At 45.7% G+C, this 15,756-nt stretch overlaps 2 protein-coding genes across 6 annotated transcripts in view; one reads left to right on the top strand and one right to left on the bottom strand.

Moving 5' to 3' along the window:
• Positions 1–628: 628 nt before the first annotated feature.
• Positions 629–13,959, bottom strand: LOC109864537 (vezatin). Of its 5 annotated transcripts, XM_031797398.1 has the most exons (13): positions 12,562–12,894; positions 11,261–11,398; positions 7,963–8,052; positions 7,640–7,824; positions 7,214–7,498; positions 6,555–6,707; positions 6,190–6,337; positions 5,582–5,931; positions 4,741–4,934; positions 4,210–4,310; positions 3,880–4,087; positions 2,769–2,998; positions 629–2,657 (listed from the first exon to the last, which is right to left on the bottom strand). In XM_031797398.1, exons 1-13 carry the CDS (start codon positions 12,601–12,603, stop codon positions 2,448–2,450), a joined length of 2,334 nt encoding a protein of 777 aa, XP_031653258.1. In that variant the 5' UTR covers positions 12,604–12,894; the 3' UTR covers positions 629–2,447. The 5 variants fall into 5 exon arrangements, with proteins under 5 accessions (XP_031653258.1, XP_031653259.1, XP_031653256.1 ...); XM_031797399.1 differs by lacking the exon at positions 12,562–12,894 and adding an exon at positions 13,674–13,959 and having other exon boundaries at positions 629–2,998; XM_031797396.1 differs by lacking the exon at positions 12,562–12,894 and adding an exon at positions 12,928–13,078 and having other exon boundaries at positions 629–2,998.
• LOC109864536 (FYVE, RhoGEF and PH domain-containing protein 6) overlaps positions 13,217–15,756 on the top strand; it is a 30,658-nt gene continuing 28,118 nt past the window's right edge. Inside the window, exon 1 of the mRNA XM_020452378.2 lies at positions 13,217–13,484. Within this exon, the coding sequence (XP_020307967.2) occupies positions 13,475–13,484 (10 nt within the window). The 5' untranslated portion in view covers positions 13,217–13,474. The remainder of the gene's footprint in view (positions 13,485–15,756) is intronic.

Below are 15,756 nucleotides of genomic sequence, written 5' to 3'. Positions count from 1 at the left end.
TCATTTTAAAATGATGGACAGCTGGGTTGTTGGAGACACACACTACTGCTCTGTTTGGTCTCAATGTGGCTTTTGCAGTCTGAATATGGACATTTTTTGCTCTGCCCCTAATAATACCTCCTTCTGTACTTCCACACCAGGGGAAACCATCCTCATTAAGTATGTCAGACAGCCCTCTCTCTTTCTGTTCTCCAGCAGCCTGTCTAGCATGGACTAATTGGGTTTGTGTTTCACCAGGTGGCTGATACTGGGGCACACACTCACACAGGGACACAGAAGAAAGCTAGAGGGGCTGTTTGGTCTACCTCAGACAGACCAATGAGGTTTCAGTTTCACAGACACACACTAATTGTATAGGAAGTTAACCTGGGACTATTCACAACAGCTAAATGCTTTTAAATGTGTGAGAGACGTGTGTGTGTGTCTACGCCCTGGGTCAGGGTCTACATGTGGTACAGGGATCACCAGCTGTTCTAGGTCAGACATATTTGGGACTCCACAAAAGGTCAGGTAACTCTCACACTACCCTGACTTTAACCCCCTTCCCCCTGGGGTTAGGGTCAGTCTCAGGCAGCTGAGAGACAGGGAGAAAGAAAGAGACCGATATAAAAAGAGAGACACAGTCAGCTCCAGAATAGCATTTTATTTTACAAATGAAATGCAGGAGGGACAGAACTCACTTCAGGACGTGGACATATGGGGGACGGCTGGAAGGCAAGACAAGGCAGACACGGTGAGGGGGCAGACACCCTCGGACAAACACAAGTGGAATCATCTGTGCAGTCAATAAGCACATGCTGTCCTTCGATCATCACTCTAATTCATTGTAATCAATGATAGTAGCATTCCAGGACACTCTGTAAAACTGTCCCAAACCAATAGAGTTGGATCACATTCTAGTGAGTATTATGGAAACACAGATGCTGAGACCGGGGATAGAGAATTTATTTGTATTTTTTAAATGTAACCTTTAACCAGGCAAGTCTTATTTACAATGACTGCTTACCGGGGAACAGTGGGTTAACTGCCTTCTTCAGGGGCAGAACGACAGATGTTATCTCGTCAGCTCAGGGATTCGATCCAGTAACCCAACGCTCTAACCACTAGGTTACCTGCTGCCCCAGATACAGTGGTACAATCTCCATGGAAACATTTTCAGATGTACAAGACAGAACCAAAAGGTTCTGACACAGCAGACCATTCAGATCTGAGATACATGTAGTAGATGGGGAGTTAGACACCCGGGGAACAGATTTCATAGTAGGTGCAGTAGGGGTGGCATGAGGTAGTACAACACTTTCCCTCAATAATCACCCAGTTGTCATCCCCTCATCGCCTCTTCATTGATCCTGTATCATTAGATGAGCACTTGACAAGACCATTGGGGAAATAAGCACTGTGAATGTGTTTGGTTCATTAGTGGATGGGGATGAATTTCATTTCACAGCAATCCACTGCCTGACCATATTCATCTCTCAAATAAAAACACACAATATGTAAAAATATTTCCAAATCTGGTAGGCTAGTCCATTTTACAAGGTCAACTATGTCCACCCTTCTCTCCGACGTCTCCGTCTGCTCATTGGTTGCTGTGGGTTGAGTGACAGATGTTTTAGCCAACACATCTTTGCAGTTACAGGGCCATTCCTAGTGAGGCGGGGAGTGTGTAGAAGTGCAGACTCAGAGAGGCAGACCAGAAATAAAACAATGGTCAAAAAAATAGCATTGCTCTGCTGTCTTTGAAATGTACCTCTCCTTCTCCTTTTACAGTGTGGCGTGTGTATAGTAACATCTTACATTCAGCCCTCGGTCAGTGATTCAGTACCTGAGCATTCTGCCCTGGGGACGTTCAATAGAGCAACCACGCATCAGACTCTGCCTGTCAATACAGGAGTCATATAGGGAGTGATGTGGTAAAATGTATAATAATCATTTAGCTAATTAGGCTTTTTGACTGAGACATCAATATGCTAAACTGTTAGACAATGTTGACATACCACAGAAAGGTACTGGTCAATAGTTAGAGACAATGTAATTGATGCTATAACCAAGTCTCTCTGCCTCCGATAGCTACAGGGGATCCTTAGGGTTAAACTGAAGACCTTGTGACGGTGAGGTCAGAGTTTGTCTTGTGGTTCTGGTACCTGAGTAGCACAGGAGAGCGGCCACAGGGGGATTGTGGGTAAAGTATGGACACATGGATGGAGGAGTGTAACAGAAAGTGGTGTAGTGTAGTGCTCTTCTTAAAACTCACTCAGACGTCACATACACACAATGCTCTCTCACCCAATCATGCACACACACACACACACAGATGAAGACATGACAGAGAGCCATGGATCCAAGGAAACGGATCCAGGAGTGGGTTCAGACATAAATACAGGAACCCTGGCTGTCTGTCCATAACTGTTCTGTTCAAAGCTCCGTAAAGCAGGAGGGTTTAGACTCTAGTCCTTCTCACATGTCTGTCCATCAGGCAGCGAACGCTTCTCTCCCTCATCTTCTTCTCCGCTGTCTCCAAACGTCTGCTCCTCCATGTTGGCGAAAGTGTGCGAACGTGCCGCCACTTGGGCGGCGAGGGCGGAATTAAAGCTGAGCGCCGCCGAGCCGTGTAGTTCCGTCAGCCTGTCCATCACCGTGATGGCAGGGATCCGGGGCTGCAATAGAAGGTCGGGCCCGTTTAGTCCTGCCCCCTGGTCCGGCAGCCCGTCATATTGGTAGAGTTGCGCCCCGCCCGGGACTGAACCTTCACCCTCCTCCCCCTTTACCTCCGCCTCACCACAGCAGAACTCTGTAAGTGCTTTTTCCTCTGCCTCTGTGAGGGGGCGCTCGTCCCGGACCCAGTCTTCCTCCTCCTCGTCGTTCAGCCTTTCCGATAGGTTGTTTCCCTCAACAACACCTGGTTTGGCCACGCCCACAAGTGTCAGAGTGTCCAATGAGTCGGAGGGTGTCTGAGATTCTATAGAAGTTTCCGCGGAAACTATAGGCATCACCGCCGCTAGGAGACAAAATAAACACATCATTCAATGACCACATGAAATGAGAGACAGAGAACTAAAGGAGCGGCAGAGGCAGAGAGGTGCATCTGTGACAGGTTAAAGGAAATAGTCATAGCCTGTTATACATTAAAAAGTATTAGTAAGTTCATAGTATGTGAGGATCTTAAAACATCTAAGGTTAAAAAGATGCATTCAGTATCAGTTGATAAAGATTGATAACATTCATATAATTGTGTTAAAGTTCAAATCTGTCAAAGGGTACGAATTGTGAGAGTAATGTGTAAATGTTATATTGATTACTTGATTTTGTAGTGCCTAAAAGTGTTAATCTGTGATCTACGAAATGCTCTTAATCTATGAGCCGGAGATCGATTGCTCTGGTCTCCACCCATATTCCTGGGGAAAATCGCGGTCTTTTTCTCATTGAACTAAACGTTAAATTGAGAATACAACACCGTATCACTCTCGTGATTATTTCTCCCCTGTTTTCAGGTACTTTATTGATGATAAAAATAGTAATTTAAATGTTATAACTCACTAACATGTCAAGAGTGTTTAAGGTGTGTCTTAGTAACGTTTTGAGGAAGTTAGAGTTAAGTTTGAAGAGAGTAATATTAGCCCTGCTCGGTTGAAGTGAAGAATAGCATCGTACTGAGAGTAGCTGCCATTTTATGTCGATTGTGAATGAACATGTACGTTGTTAATAAGATATTTTGCTGTGTTATTTGTATAATGGTTTTTCTGTTGTTTTGTAATGTGTTACTTTTGTGAAATTGATTGAACTAAACGTTAAATTGAGAATACAACACCGTATCACTCTCGTGATTATTTCTCCCCTGTTTTCAGGGGCGTAACACATCGTGGGTAGGCGGAGCAAGACCTTGGTCGTTGAAGAGCAGCTGTTTCCACTTCCTCCTCTCGCCCTCGGATGCCCGCTGGCCCAGCACAGCTTTGAGCTCCGATAGGACGCGCCGAGACTCCTCCCTCTCCCGCCGGTGGCGCTCTCGTTCCTCGGGAGACAGCATGTCAACCACCGACCCCGCCCACCCATTCTCATCCTCAGAGTCTGACACGTACGCTTCCAGTTCCTGGCCAATCAGAGGGCAGGAAAGACCCATTACACATAAAGACACACACTACAGGCACCTAGTTGAGTGTGAGTGTGTGTGTGTGTGTGTGTAGATCCACAGTGAGTGGTGAGGTTCAGTACCTGCTCCTCAGGCACAGGGTCCCTGTCCAGGATGAGGGTGTAGGTTGGGGCAGGGGTGCATGGCACAGGAGGGAGACACTGCTTTGGACCATCAGGAGTTCCTGAAAGAGAAAGGATGGATAGAATGTATTACACACACACACACTCAAATGGAGACACACCACTCTAGGCAATTATCTGTTTGCTTAAACTGTGTATCAGATCTCCTGAGTCAGTCAACCTGCTCACAAAGAGTAGACCTCTAAAACATGCTGAAACAGTCTGTGGTGAAACTAGGCCATTGTTCCCTCCCTCCCATCCCTGCGAGGTCTGGTTCTTATCCTATATTTGAAGGAGCCACTTCCTCACTGACTCTGAATAGTCTCTGGGCTGTGCAGGGGGGAGTACTGACTAAAAATAACCCTTCCACTGTAACCATGGAAACCGGGGGGTTCCAGTATTCAGGCCCAATATCAGGGCCTGTCACCTCTCAACCGGTCAGCTGCGTTAACTGCCTAAGCCTAAAAAAGCTAGTGTGTGTGTGTTCTTCACCTGGGCAGGTGTTAGCTCTCCTCAGCATGCGTTCCACTTGGCCCACAGTGTCCTCCCAGCATCCGGCGCTGGCCTGCATGTGGGGCTGCAGGTGGCCGAGACGCTCCTGGAGGTCCTGGTAGCCCTCCACAGTCACCTCCACCGCCTCCTTCGTCACCATCAGCTTCTCCAGGTCATCCTCCAGGATAATCATCCTAGTGGTGGGAAGAGGTGGTGAGATGAGGGGAGGAGGGGATTGGGCGAGTGGGGTAAGGAAAGGGGGCTAAAGGCATCCGCATGCTTCCCAGCCGAAACAGTGACCACATTTTGTGACGCTTTAGTTCATTTCGGACGTCAGCACACAAAAAAATTTCTCAAGGAAAGCCGAAGTCTACGCCCCTTCGTAAGAGATTGGTCAACAATAGGGATTCTTCGATACAGTTTCTGTTGTCATTCAACGTGACATTCATTCATGGACATTTTTTCATTGAGAAATACTGCACCAAACATCTCAGTTAGATGTAAAATTGTGTGACTAAGATCTCCTCTGCAAAAACGACAAAATTAATGACAGATTTCTTGAGCTATCTTACATTCATGTAGACTATTTGAGGAAGTGTGTACTGGCTACGGCATCTCAAAATGGACAAACAATACTATTGCCGCTTTTTTTCACGTTTTTCAAGAGAAGGTCCTTTAAGGGAGTATGCAAGCACTCTCGTTCATTTCACCGAGCCGAGTTCGGCTATGCACCAGCCGAACTGAAGAATACTGACGCCTGTAGAGGGCTGAGGAGGGTATGGAGTAACAGGTGTTAGGGTTAGGAGGGCGAGGGTTGAGTAAGGGGTTAGATTTGACTCACTCGTTGAGCAGGGCCCTGAGATGCAGCTGCAGGCTGCGTACAGACGTGTGCAGTGTGTTGAGCTCTCTGCATTTCTGCTGAGCGCGCCCCACCCTGTCCGAGCCCTGCGTCTGGCGCTGCTTCTCAAAGTACCGGTGGAACTCGTAGCTACGCTGCATGTCGCCCAGGCAACCAGCCAGGGCACCGTGGAGAGGCTGTGTCACCGTGGCAACAGAGCGGTGTATGGGCAGAGGAGGGGTTCCACCTTTGACCCAATCTTCCCTGGGCTCCTCCAGTCGTCGTGGTGACAGCAGCAGGGCCAATCGGCGGAAACATTCTGAGCTCTGCCCCACCCACAACTGGAACAGCACCTGCAGGACGGAAAATCCACAGGGACAAACAGAGTAGCTAACACCCTCACTCTGACAATGACCCTCATTTCCCCTATTGACCTGCATCTAAATGATCTCTTCTATCTTTCTCATCATGTTTCTCTTCTACTCTTTCTTCCACTATCTATATAAAAGCAAGTTCTCCATCCCAAATCTAACCCAATCTCATCTTCCTTCCTTCCTTCCTTCCATCTCTCTCTCTCCCTCCCTCTCGTGGTTCAGGTAGGTGGGTCTTACCTTGAGGGCAGGGAGGCTGTAGTCATCGGTGAGCTCCTGTGCCTCCTCGTCAGTCAGGTGCTCTGTCCCCAGGCCCATCCCCAGCTCCTTCAGAGGCACCGCAGACACGTAGTTGGTCACATTGTCGATCTCAGAGTTCAGGGGGTACGTGAGTACTAGTTAAGGAGCCATCAGCTCACAGATTGACACTCATATATTAAATGACGCGCCAATTGGTCAAACAGAATATATCCTCTAACACACATTCACTCAAGTGTAACACCAAAGGGTTACTGGTAGAAATCAACCTTTAGTGCTTGCATTGTTTAATTCCTGCATAAGTTGAGTCTGGCAATACCCCCCGTCTCTGAGTGTGTGAAGGATATGCTTTGAGCATGTGGCAGGTGGCTCGGCGGGAGGCTCTGAAGGCCGAGCGGAGTGCCCGGTACACCGCCTTCCGCAGGCCAATCAGCTGCTGCCCCCGTGGCCCCAGCCCCGCCCTACTAAAGGAGCCGGCCGCACTCACCCTGTCGAGCAGACTTGACAAGTGAAATGTGATACAACTGTGCAGACGTCCCAGAGAGGCAGGAAAGCACACGCAACACGACATGCTAACAACATGCTAATAACACGTTTATGACAGACAACAGGACAGGCTAACACGCTAACAACATATGACACAGTTATGACAAAATGCTATCACAAAACAAAGACGATAAAAGATGAAGACATATACAGTGACAATACTGTCCTACCGACAATACTACAGACACTGAACAGTGAAACAGAGGGCAGGGCAGAGATAGGTAAAAAGTGGGCCCTTCAGGTAATGATAAACTAAGATAATAATAGATACTAACCTAAGTGCTAATCTTATAGTTGGGGAGATGAAAGTGCTAGTGGGTGAAAGTGGACAGCAACGTTAAGGACAGAGTATGTAACTCACAGCAGGGTTAGCATGTACACTTACAATATGAGTAGGAAGGTGAGGATGCACACTCCCACTATGGATGAAGTAGATAGATAGATCAAATGGTCCACTTACAGGGTGAACCCTCGAGAGATGACCTCTGTCTCCTGTAGTAGTCTCAGGGACTTGCGGGCCAGGCTGGTCAGAGCCTTACTGTTCAGCGCCATGGTCTGCAGCTCGGAGGCCTGGGTGTGTGCTGCTCTCTGCATCCTCCCCTGTCTCAACAGCCCCGCCCCTCGCAGACCCACCCAGCCCATGACTGCAGCACACCACGGGATCACAGCCAGAGACCAGGCCCCGGCAGAGAGAGAGGACAGGCCTAGTAACACTGCAGCCAGGCCCACCAGCACTGATACGTCCCTGAGAGAGAAGAGAAGAGAGAAAGAGAGAGAAAGAAAGAGAAAAAAAAGATAGAAGGAGATGGAATGTTAGTGTCTGCTGTGTGTACATGTAGATATTTATATGTGTCTGACTGTGTTAGGATCTGTGTTTGGGGCGTACCACTGCGAGGGTGAGGCGAGGAGGCGCGGGCAGGGCAGGGAGTTGTCTCGTCTGGGTGAGCCGGAGGGTGAGGCGCCCAGGGTGAGCAGGCTGGGGTCTAACAGCTCGATCAGCTCCACATCCTCCTGGAGCAACACATCCTGGTCCAGGATACACCGCACCGCGTACTGGCCAAACACACAGTCCTATAGGGAGGGCGAGAGAGAGATGGCGGGAGGGAGAGGAAGAGGACACAGAGAGAAAGAATATAAGAACATGTGTCTTTGAGTTGAAGTCACTTAAAGTTCTATGGTTAGTCCCATGATTTCCATGGTGACCCTTACCAGCTGCTGCTCCAGCATATGGGCCGAGGCAGCCTGGTGGAACGGGCTCCGCCTCCACAAGGCATCAGCCAATCTCCGTAGACGTCCTCCCTGCCAATAACACAGAGGAGGATGGGTCAGGCGGGGAAGAGACTGGAGCTAATAAGGGGGACAGAGTAATCAACCAGGCATAATTCTGCAAATGAATAAGTCACACATCCTTCATACGAACAGCAGACGACACAGCCTACTACACCTGTGAGAGCAAACTGGGGAATGAGCTCTGGCCATCAACCACAAATAATGCTCATAACAGACACACACACAGAGGCCACATTCCTAAGAAACATTTTCTTCATTCCAGGGCATATCCCAGGAAACAGGCTCTTTAAGACACCAACAATGGGTGACTGATTGTGTGTGTGTGTGTCAACTCCCCCCCAACACACTCCTATACATACAAACACCCTCCATTCCCCCTAGTTGATAGTCTGCCAGGCACCAATAGGAGATTCACTGTAAACAAACAAAGTAAACAGAATTATATTCTAATCACTAGCAAACGAACAGAGTAATTATAAGCATTCCAACTAAATTGTACAATTTGATATGCTGCTATTAACCAAATAATTCTAAAGAATGTCTATATTAGAAATCCTGATCCCCTTCATTTAGCCATAATAGTGTGAAGAGTGAGTGAATTAAAATAACTACAGCGAGTGACACAATCTAATGAGAATAGCTTATTTTCCGCTCAGTATTTTCTATCCCTTGGGAAAGTTGCAGTACTATCACATACAGTCATTGGCACTATCAGACACCAATAAGGAGGCATATTTCAGTCCCTAATGGCAGCCTATTCCCTATATATAGTGTGCTATTTTTTACCCAGGCCTGTAGGGATTCAGCGTTCCAGCCAGGCTACAGTTGCTCATGAATAAGTTTCCACTCGGTAAAGGTCTAGGATCAGCTCACCCTCTCCCAATCCTAATGCTAAACTTAACCAAGATCAGCATCTACGGGCAACTTCACCCGTACTATTGATCCAGACTGGCCTGGGTGTGTTTTCTACCCTGACTTTCTGTTATTGGGAGTTTGGGACGCAGTGCGTTATTGGTCAGCAGGCTGCAGGGCTATTGATTATGGGTCTGAGTCTGAGCTGCAGGACTGGGTGTTCACGCTACACTGACCAACCACAGCAGGAACAGAACGTGGCATCTAAACCACCCCCCAGAGAGAAGGTAGTGTGTGTTAGTCGTGAAGGGGGAGGCCCATGTAGGCGTTTTCATTCTCTACTACTCACTCATCTCAATCTAATATCCCCCATCCAAACATTAAGGAAGGAGACAGAGACGGGCCACACAGAAAAAGCACACACACAGACAGCAGAATGCAAACACAGTGACACAAACATCCAAAACATCACTAGGAAGTACAGTTCATTTTCTGGTCCTGTCTTGCTCCTTCTCTTTAGTGTTCCGCTGGCGTCATCCAGAGGAACATTCCCGAGTCTTTGTGCTCTGCCGTGTGAGAGAATGGAAAAAAAAATACTCTGCAAAGACGTGTGAGTGTGAGAGCGACTCAGAGAGAGAGAGAGAGAAAGGGTAGGGGAAGTGAAAGAGAGACTGTGACATTATGTATGTGTTCTAAATCTTGAAGCCATATTGCCATGAAACAATCCTCAACGCTTGATCTTCTCTCCATCTCACTCTCTTATGACTCCAGGATTTGAAGGAGGAGACTAGGCAGGCTGGCAGTGAAGTTTTTTTATTGCCAATAAACTTCAACTAACCTCGTCCTGCCTTCTCTCTCTTCAGTTAGCGGTCTCGTCGTGACTTATGTGACATGGCACATGCAAAAAGGCAATATATATATTCCCATTGGTAGAGTCAGAAGGAAATTGTGGCACAAATAACCTTTATTCAGATGGCACACTGACAGTTTCCCATATTTCTCATCCTCTTGCCTTAATAACCTAATTTGATGTCATACAATGCTCTGGTCTAGTGTGACATTTATTTCTGTAAAATAACATCAATGTGCCCCACGTGCCATCAAACATTTTGGAAATCCTATTTCATTCACAAATGTGGATGATTTTCAGGCCCAGTGTGTGCTAAACAGGCCCAGTGTCTGCTAAACAGGCCCAGTGTGTGCTAAACAGGCCCAGTGTGTGATAAAAAGGAGCAGATAACCAGCGTTGGCCTCGGACTGTCTGGAAATCAAATATCCACCAGGCAATCGTCCATGTTAACAGGCGCGCACACACACACACCTCTATCTGGGCTAGGAATCCCCATCCAGTTGACTACTTGAAAATGGTGGATGATGGCAATGCCCAATAACAACGTCCATGTTTAAACGGGTTATATCCATGACGGGTTATATCCTCTATGAGAATAATTCCCAAACGCTCCTCCGAATAACAGGCTCTCGGAGAGGAAGCATGACGCGGACGGACGGAAAGTTCTTGGAGGAGGCTAATGTGACATAATTTCCTGTCCCTCATGGGAATAAATACAGAACCCTGAAACATGAATGCATACTGTACAGCAGCAGAGTATTATTAGCAAAGAGCTATGATTGTGCATATTACAGTACATATCACACAAGCCACTCACACCACAGAGTTTTATTTAACTAGGCAAGTCAGTTAAGAACAAATTCTTATTTTCAATGATGGCCTAAGAACACTGGGTTAACTGCCTTGTTCAGGGGCAGAACGACAGATTTGTACCTTGTCAGCTTGGGGATTTGAACTTGCAACCTTTCGGTTACTAGCCAAACACTCTAACCACTAGGCTACCCTGCCACCCCACATACACAATGCACTCCAGGTATCAGTAATCTAATTAAGCCCCAATGAATGGGAATGAAAATATATATGCGAGAGCGAGAGACTCTTCATTTTACAGAGTTTCCTAAACAGGACTAGGAATTCCCCTCAGCACTAATAGAGAAACATGACCAAATAGACAGACCCTATCCCTGGAATAGGGGACAATAGTGTGTGTGTGGAACAGACAAATACCTTGCTCTGAATCTGTTGCTCTCTTTCCTTCATGATCCCTGTCTTGTCTGTCTGCCAGCCGTGTATGAATGTGAATGAGTTAGTGTGTGTAATATGTTTCATCGTTTGGAATCAATTGCAGATGTAATTACTTTCTGTCTGCCTGCATGAATGTACAGTGAGTTGGTCAAGCACACACTGAAAACACCCCAAGGCTATGGAATCATCCTTATGGTAGCAGTGAGGGTTGTTTGAGTGTGTGTGTGTGTGTGTGTGTGTGTGTGTGTGTGTGTGTGTGTGGTCACTCACTGTGGGTTTGGACAAGCTGTCCTGGAGGGAGGTCGTAGTCACCTCTCCTCCTCCACATTCGTCCTCCTGAGACACTGTGGGACATGACTCAAAGTCTGTGTGTCCTAGATCATGCAGGTAGTGGAAGAGCGGAGAGTTCTGGAAAAAGAGAGAGGGGAGAGTGTGTAGAGAGAGAGGGGGAAGAGAAAAAAAGAGGGTGAAAGGGCAGAAGGAGGATGGGGAGGAGAGATTTAGACAAATATCCGCTTTTTGTTCAAGCTCTTCCCAATTCTCTGTTACAGATTTCCCAATACACAGGAAGCTATTCTTAGAAGTGTCACAACCCAGCCGGCACTCCAAGTAGCAGGAAAAGCATCCCTGATCCGCAGTAGCATTACATTCCAATTACCGTCTGGAATCATACGCTCATTCTCCACCCTTTCTCCTATTCAACTTGCCATTCCATGCAGATTTCAGTCACACTCTTTCACACTTGACTTCCATACATAAACACAGAGACCTTGATGCTGCGGGCACAACAGCCACTCAGATGACAAGCTTGAAAAGGAAATAATCTATTATCTCTGCTCAAGTCGTGGTCGCCATGGGCAACTAATTGTATTACTGTGTGCAGCTTCTTGTTTTTTATTGATTCACTAGGGTTTTGGGAAACATGGGACGAGTTAGCTAAGGGTTAAACTTCTGCTGAGCAAAGATATGTTAATGTTAAAAGCCTAGTAGAGAACACCCTATGTATGTGTACTACCCATCCCTAAACCTCCCCCTGGCCCGAAGCATCTTGCCTCTTTCAATACCCTTTTCTTAGACCTAATCTGCTCGAAAGTCCATTACTCCAATCCAGCGATGGAATTAAGCACAAACATAATCTAAAATCCTTGCATAAAAGAGTGCTCTACATGATTAAGTGTTAAAGCTCATCTTAAAGTGGGACTGGAAGTGTGTGTGTGTGTGTGTGTTGCCAGCAGGGATGCATCACAGGTCAGACTCCCACCTCACATCAGCAAAGTGGGCCTTTTGATCTCTACCTCTCCTCCGTTTGCCCCTAGGACAACGTACTGGCACTTGGCACTGGCATAACAACAATTTGCCCACAATTAAGAAAAAAAGAACCAACATTATGAACCAATTTCCAACCAGCTGCCGATGCTCCTCACCCGAAGGATGAGAGAAAACAAAACATCTCCGTGCTTCTACATCTGGAGAGCAAGCCATTTGCATACCTTGATAGATCCACCTATTAATACGTTATCATGATTACACACCCCGATCCAAGCATGACATGGTGGGCTAAAGTTACTCACTTGCATGATCGGACGGTATCGGCGACGTACATGTTGACACATCAGGTGTTTCAAACAACTTACGTTATTCCCTTACTACTATTCCCTTACTACGTAGTCAGGCAGGATTGGCTAGGCTACACGGCCAATTTAACTCGGATTTATGTCTCAGCTACGCATAACAGGAGTGTGTAAACGCCAATGGGTAAACGTTTCTCATGGCCATGCTAATAAGCTAGCTAACGTTAGCGAGCCAGCTACTCTGACAGTCTGGTCAACCACGCCAATTTCATCACGCAGAATGAATCAGAAAACCTATACAAACTCGGGCTTGACACACTGCACTACTTGTTAACGGAACATATGCGCCCGAATAAAAACACAAACCTCAAATACCACATCTTCATCAAACTCCTCAGTCATTGCTCTCCGCCATCGATATCCAACCGTTACGCATTCTGGGATTGTAGTCGTTTGTAAACGTCAAGAAGTGAAAATTTGAAACAGTTACTAGCAATTTGCTAGTCCCTGTTAGCTGCGCAAAACAAACTCCTCGGCAAAACAACATTTCCCACAATCCAAATCGCCCAACGCTTCCCCGAGAACCTCGGAGTTCGAGCAGCAGAGACAGGATCCTCCAGTGGTCAGGCCAGGCAATGCAACGTCCTCAGCCGGGAGCAAGGGAAGGAAACAGCGCCGTGGACGAAACACGAAACTCCAGAAAACTGGAAAAAGGGGGACTAGAGGAAACAGTTTATTCACGTTTCAGTCGGTGATATAAGCGACATTTTGTTTATTTTTTTTATGTTGTTTACCTGGTGTTCTTTGAGACTGACTGACAATGGCGCCCGAAAAAGAAAATCCACTAAATTCCGTGCCATCCCATTGAAAGCAAGTTCACTCATGGAGTAAAGAAAGGAGCAAGTCGGGAGTCATGAGCGCAGGTTTGTTTCCTGGATGGCTAAGTAGTTACATTTAGTCGACAAAGCAGTTTATTTGAATGCGTTTGCAGTTAAGAGTTTTACCAAGCAAATCCATAAAAGCAAAAACGTCTGTTACTTTTGCAGAAACATAGCCCAGCTTTTTCCAGGTTATTGCATTGTAATTACTGTTTTTCACAATGATAACGTTACCTCTCCGAAGGCGTAGTGGCAAAGATGAGCAGTTTCCACCCGCTCATGATTTAGGTTCCCGAGGTTATTACATTGTAATGACTGTTTTTCATAATGATAACGTTACCGCTCCGAATGCGTAGTAGTGGCAAAGATGAGCAGTTTTCACCCGCTCATGATTTAGGGAGAACAGTCATTCTAGTTAGAATACTCCAACAAGAGTACATGCAACACAATTGATGCATCAGCCAAATGCGAAGAGAGAAAGAGAGCGTGTATGAGAGGGCAGATACATTCAGCTCCTTTGTGTAACATCTGCCCTCCTGTTTTGATGCAGTCAGATGCGCAATGGATTTTTTTGTTGTTGTTACTTTCAAACATGGTTATATAACCTAAAGCAGCGATTGTCAACCACTTAACCGAATAATTTTCAATCCGTTGAGGCAAAGGGGATTTGGCACTGAAGTTTACAGATTTTTTTCCATGGGTAAGTTAGCTAGAGGGTCATTCAGGCTTCATCCACATCCGCTCGGTGAATTCGCTTCTCGTGGTATCGCACTCGCCCGGCCAGTCAGTAGTCCTGATTCAGCCCAGTCGAGCAGATAACGAGGCCATATCCTTTTGGGCATCTCATTATGGATAGTATATAGAGCGCACATCTTTCACAACACACACACAGCCAACTTCAAAACCAGCCAGTGCCATGAAATCGTTCAGGTCATACTCAGCAAAAGATTCGATTTTTTAAAAACCAGAGTGAACAGACTAGGACGAGGAGGACGCATGCAGCAAGGTGACACGGGATTCTACTTGGGTTGGTGCCATTGAATCTGAGAGCACTCCACCAAAAATAAACAAGCCAGAAAACTCCAGTCATCACAATGGTTCTCTCACAATTCACGAAATGTAATCCATGTAATTGTTGACATATATTTGACATTTCTATCTTAAAGCATAGTTGAGAAAACATGGATTGAAGTTGGAATATTTGTGACTTTTTATCCTTACCCAAAATATTTTTTCAACCTTATTCTTTAAGACTGTAGGTGCAACTTAGCAAAAGTTGGTGTCATTTGAAGCTTTATGGCTTGCACTGTAATAATAGTAGTCTTTTCATTTCAATTACACCTTCCTTACATACAGTACCAGTCAAAAGTCTGCACACACCTACTCATTCCAGGGTCTTTCTTCATTTTAACTATTTTCTACATTGTAAGAATAATAGTGAAGACATCAAATAACACATATCATATAAAATAACACATATGGAATCATGTAGTAACCAAAAATATTTTAAACAAATCTAAATATATTTTATATTTGAGATTCTTCAAAGTAGCTACCCTTTGCCTTGATGACTGCTTTGCACACTCTTGGCATTCTCTCACATTCTCTCAACCAGCTTCATGAGGTAGTTACCTGGAGTGCATTTCAATTAACAGGTGTGCCTTGTTAAAAGTTCATTTGTGGAATTTCTATCCTTCTTAACCTCTCTGAGATCGTTCGGGATGATGCTAGCGTCCCACCTCGCCAACAGCCAGTGAAATTTCAGGGTGCCAAATTCAAAACAACAGAAATCTCATAATTACAATTCAACCATACAAGTATTTTCCACCATTTTAAAGATACACTTCTCGTTAATCCAACCACAGTGTCCGATTTCAAAAAGGCTTTTCGGCAAAAGCAGAGCATATCATTATGTTAGGTCAGCAACTAGTCACAGAAAGCATTCAGCCATTTTCCAACCAAAGAGAGGTGTCACAAAAAGCAGAAATATAGATAAAATTAATCACTAACCTTTGACGATCTTCATCAGATGACACTCCCAGGACTCAATGTTACACAATACATGTATGTTTTGTTCGATCAAGTTCATATTTATATCCAAAAACCTCAGTTTACATTGGCGCCATGTTCAGAAATGCCTCCAAAACATCCAGAGAAATTGCAGAGAGCCACATCAAATAACAGAAATACTCATCATAAACTTTGATGAAAGATAAATGTTTTACATAGAATTAAAGATAAACTTGTTCTTAATGCAACCGCTGTGTCAGATTTAAAAAAAGCTTTACGACAAAAGCACAATATTCAATAATCTGAG

This window comes from Oncorhynchus kisutch, linkage group LG19, assembly GCF_002021735.2.
Source record: "Oncorhynchus kisutch isolate 150728-3 linkage group LG19, Okis_V2, whole genome shotgun sequence".
Lineage (NCBI taxonomy): Eukaryota > Metazoa > Chordata > Actinopteri > Salmoniformes > Salmonidae > Oncorhynchus > Oncorhynchus kisutch.
This window is presented reverse-complemented; position numbering and strand designations above follow the sequence as displayed.

What these genes read in the sequence shown, in the direction of transcription:
- LOC109864537 (XM_031797395.1), bottom strand. Translation starts at nt 12,603, where the DNA reads ATGTGTCAACATGTACGTCGCCGATACCGTCCGATCATGCAA. An exon ending in GAGAGCTAACACCTGCCCAG is followed by an intron (nt 4,311 to 4,740) that starts GTGAAGAACACA and finishes TTTCTCTTTCAG; the next exon opens with GAACTCCTGATGGTCCAAAG. An exon ending in GCTGCTCTTCAACGACCAAG is followed by an intron (nt 2,999 to 3,879) that starts GTCTTGCTCCGC and finishes TTTGTCTCCTAG; the next exon opens with CGGCGGTGATGCCTATAGTT.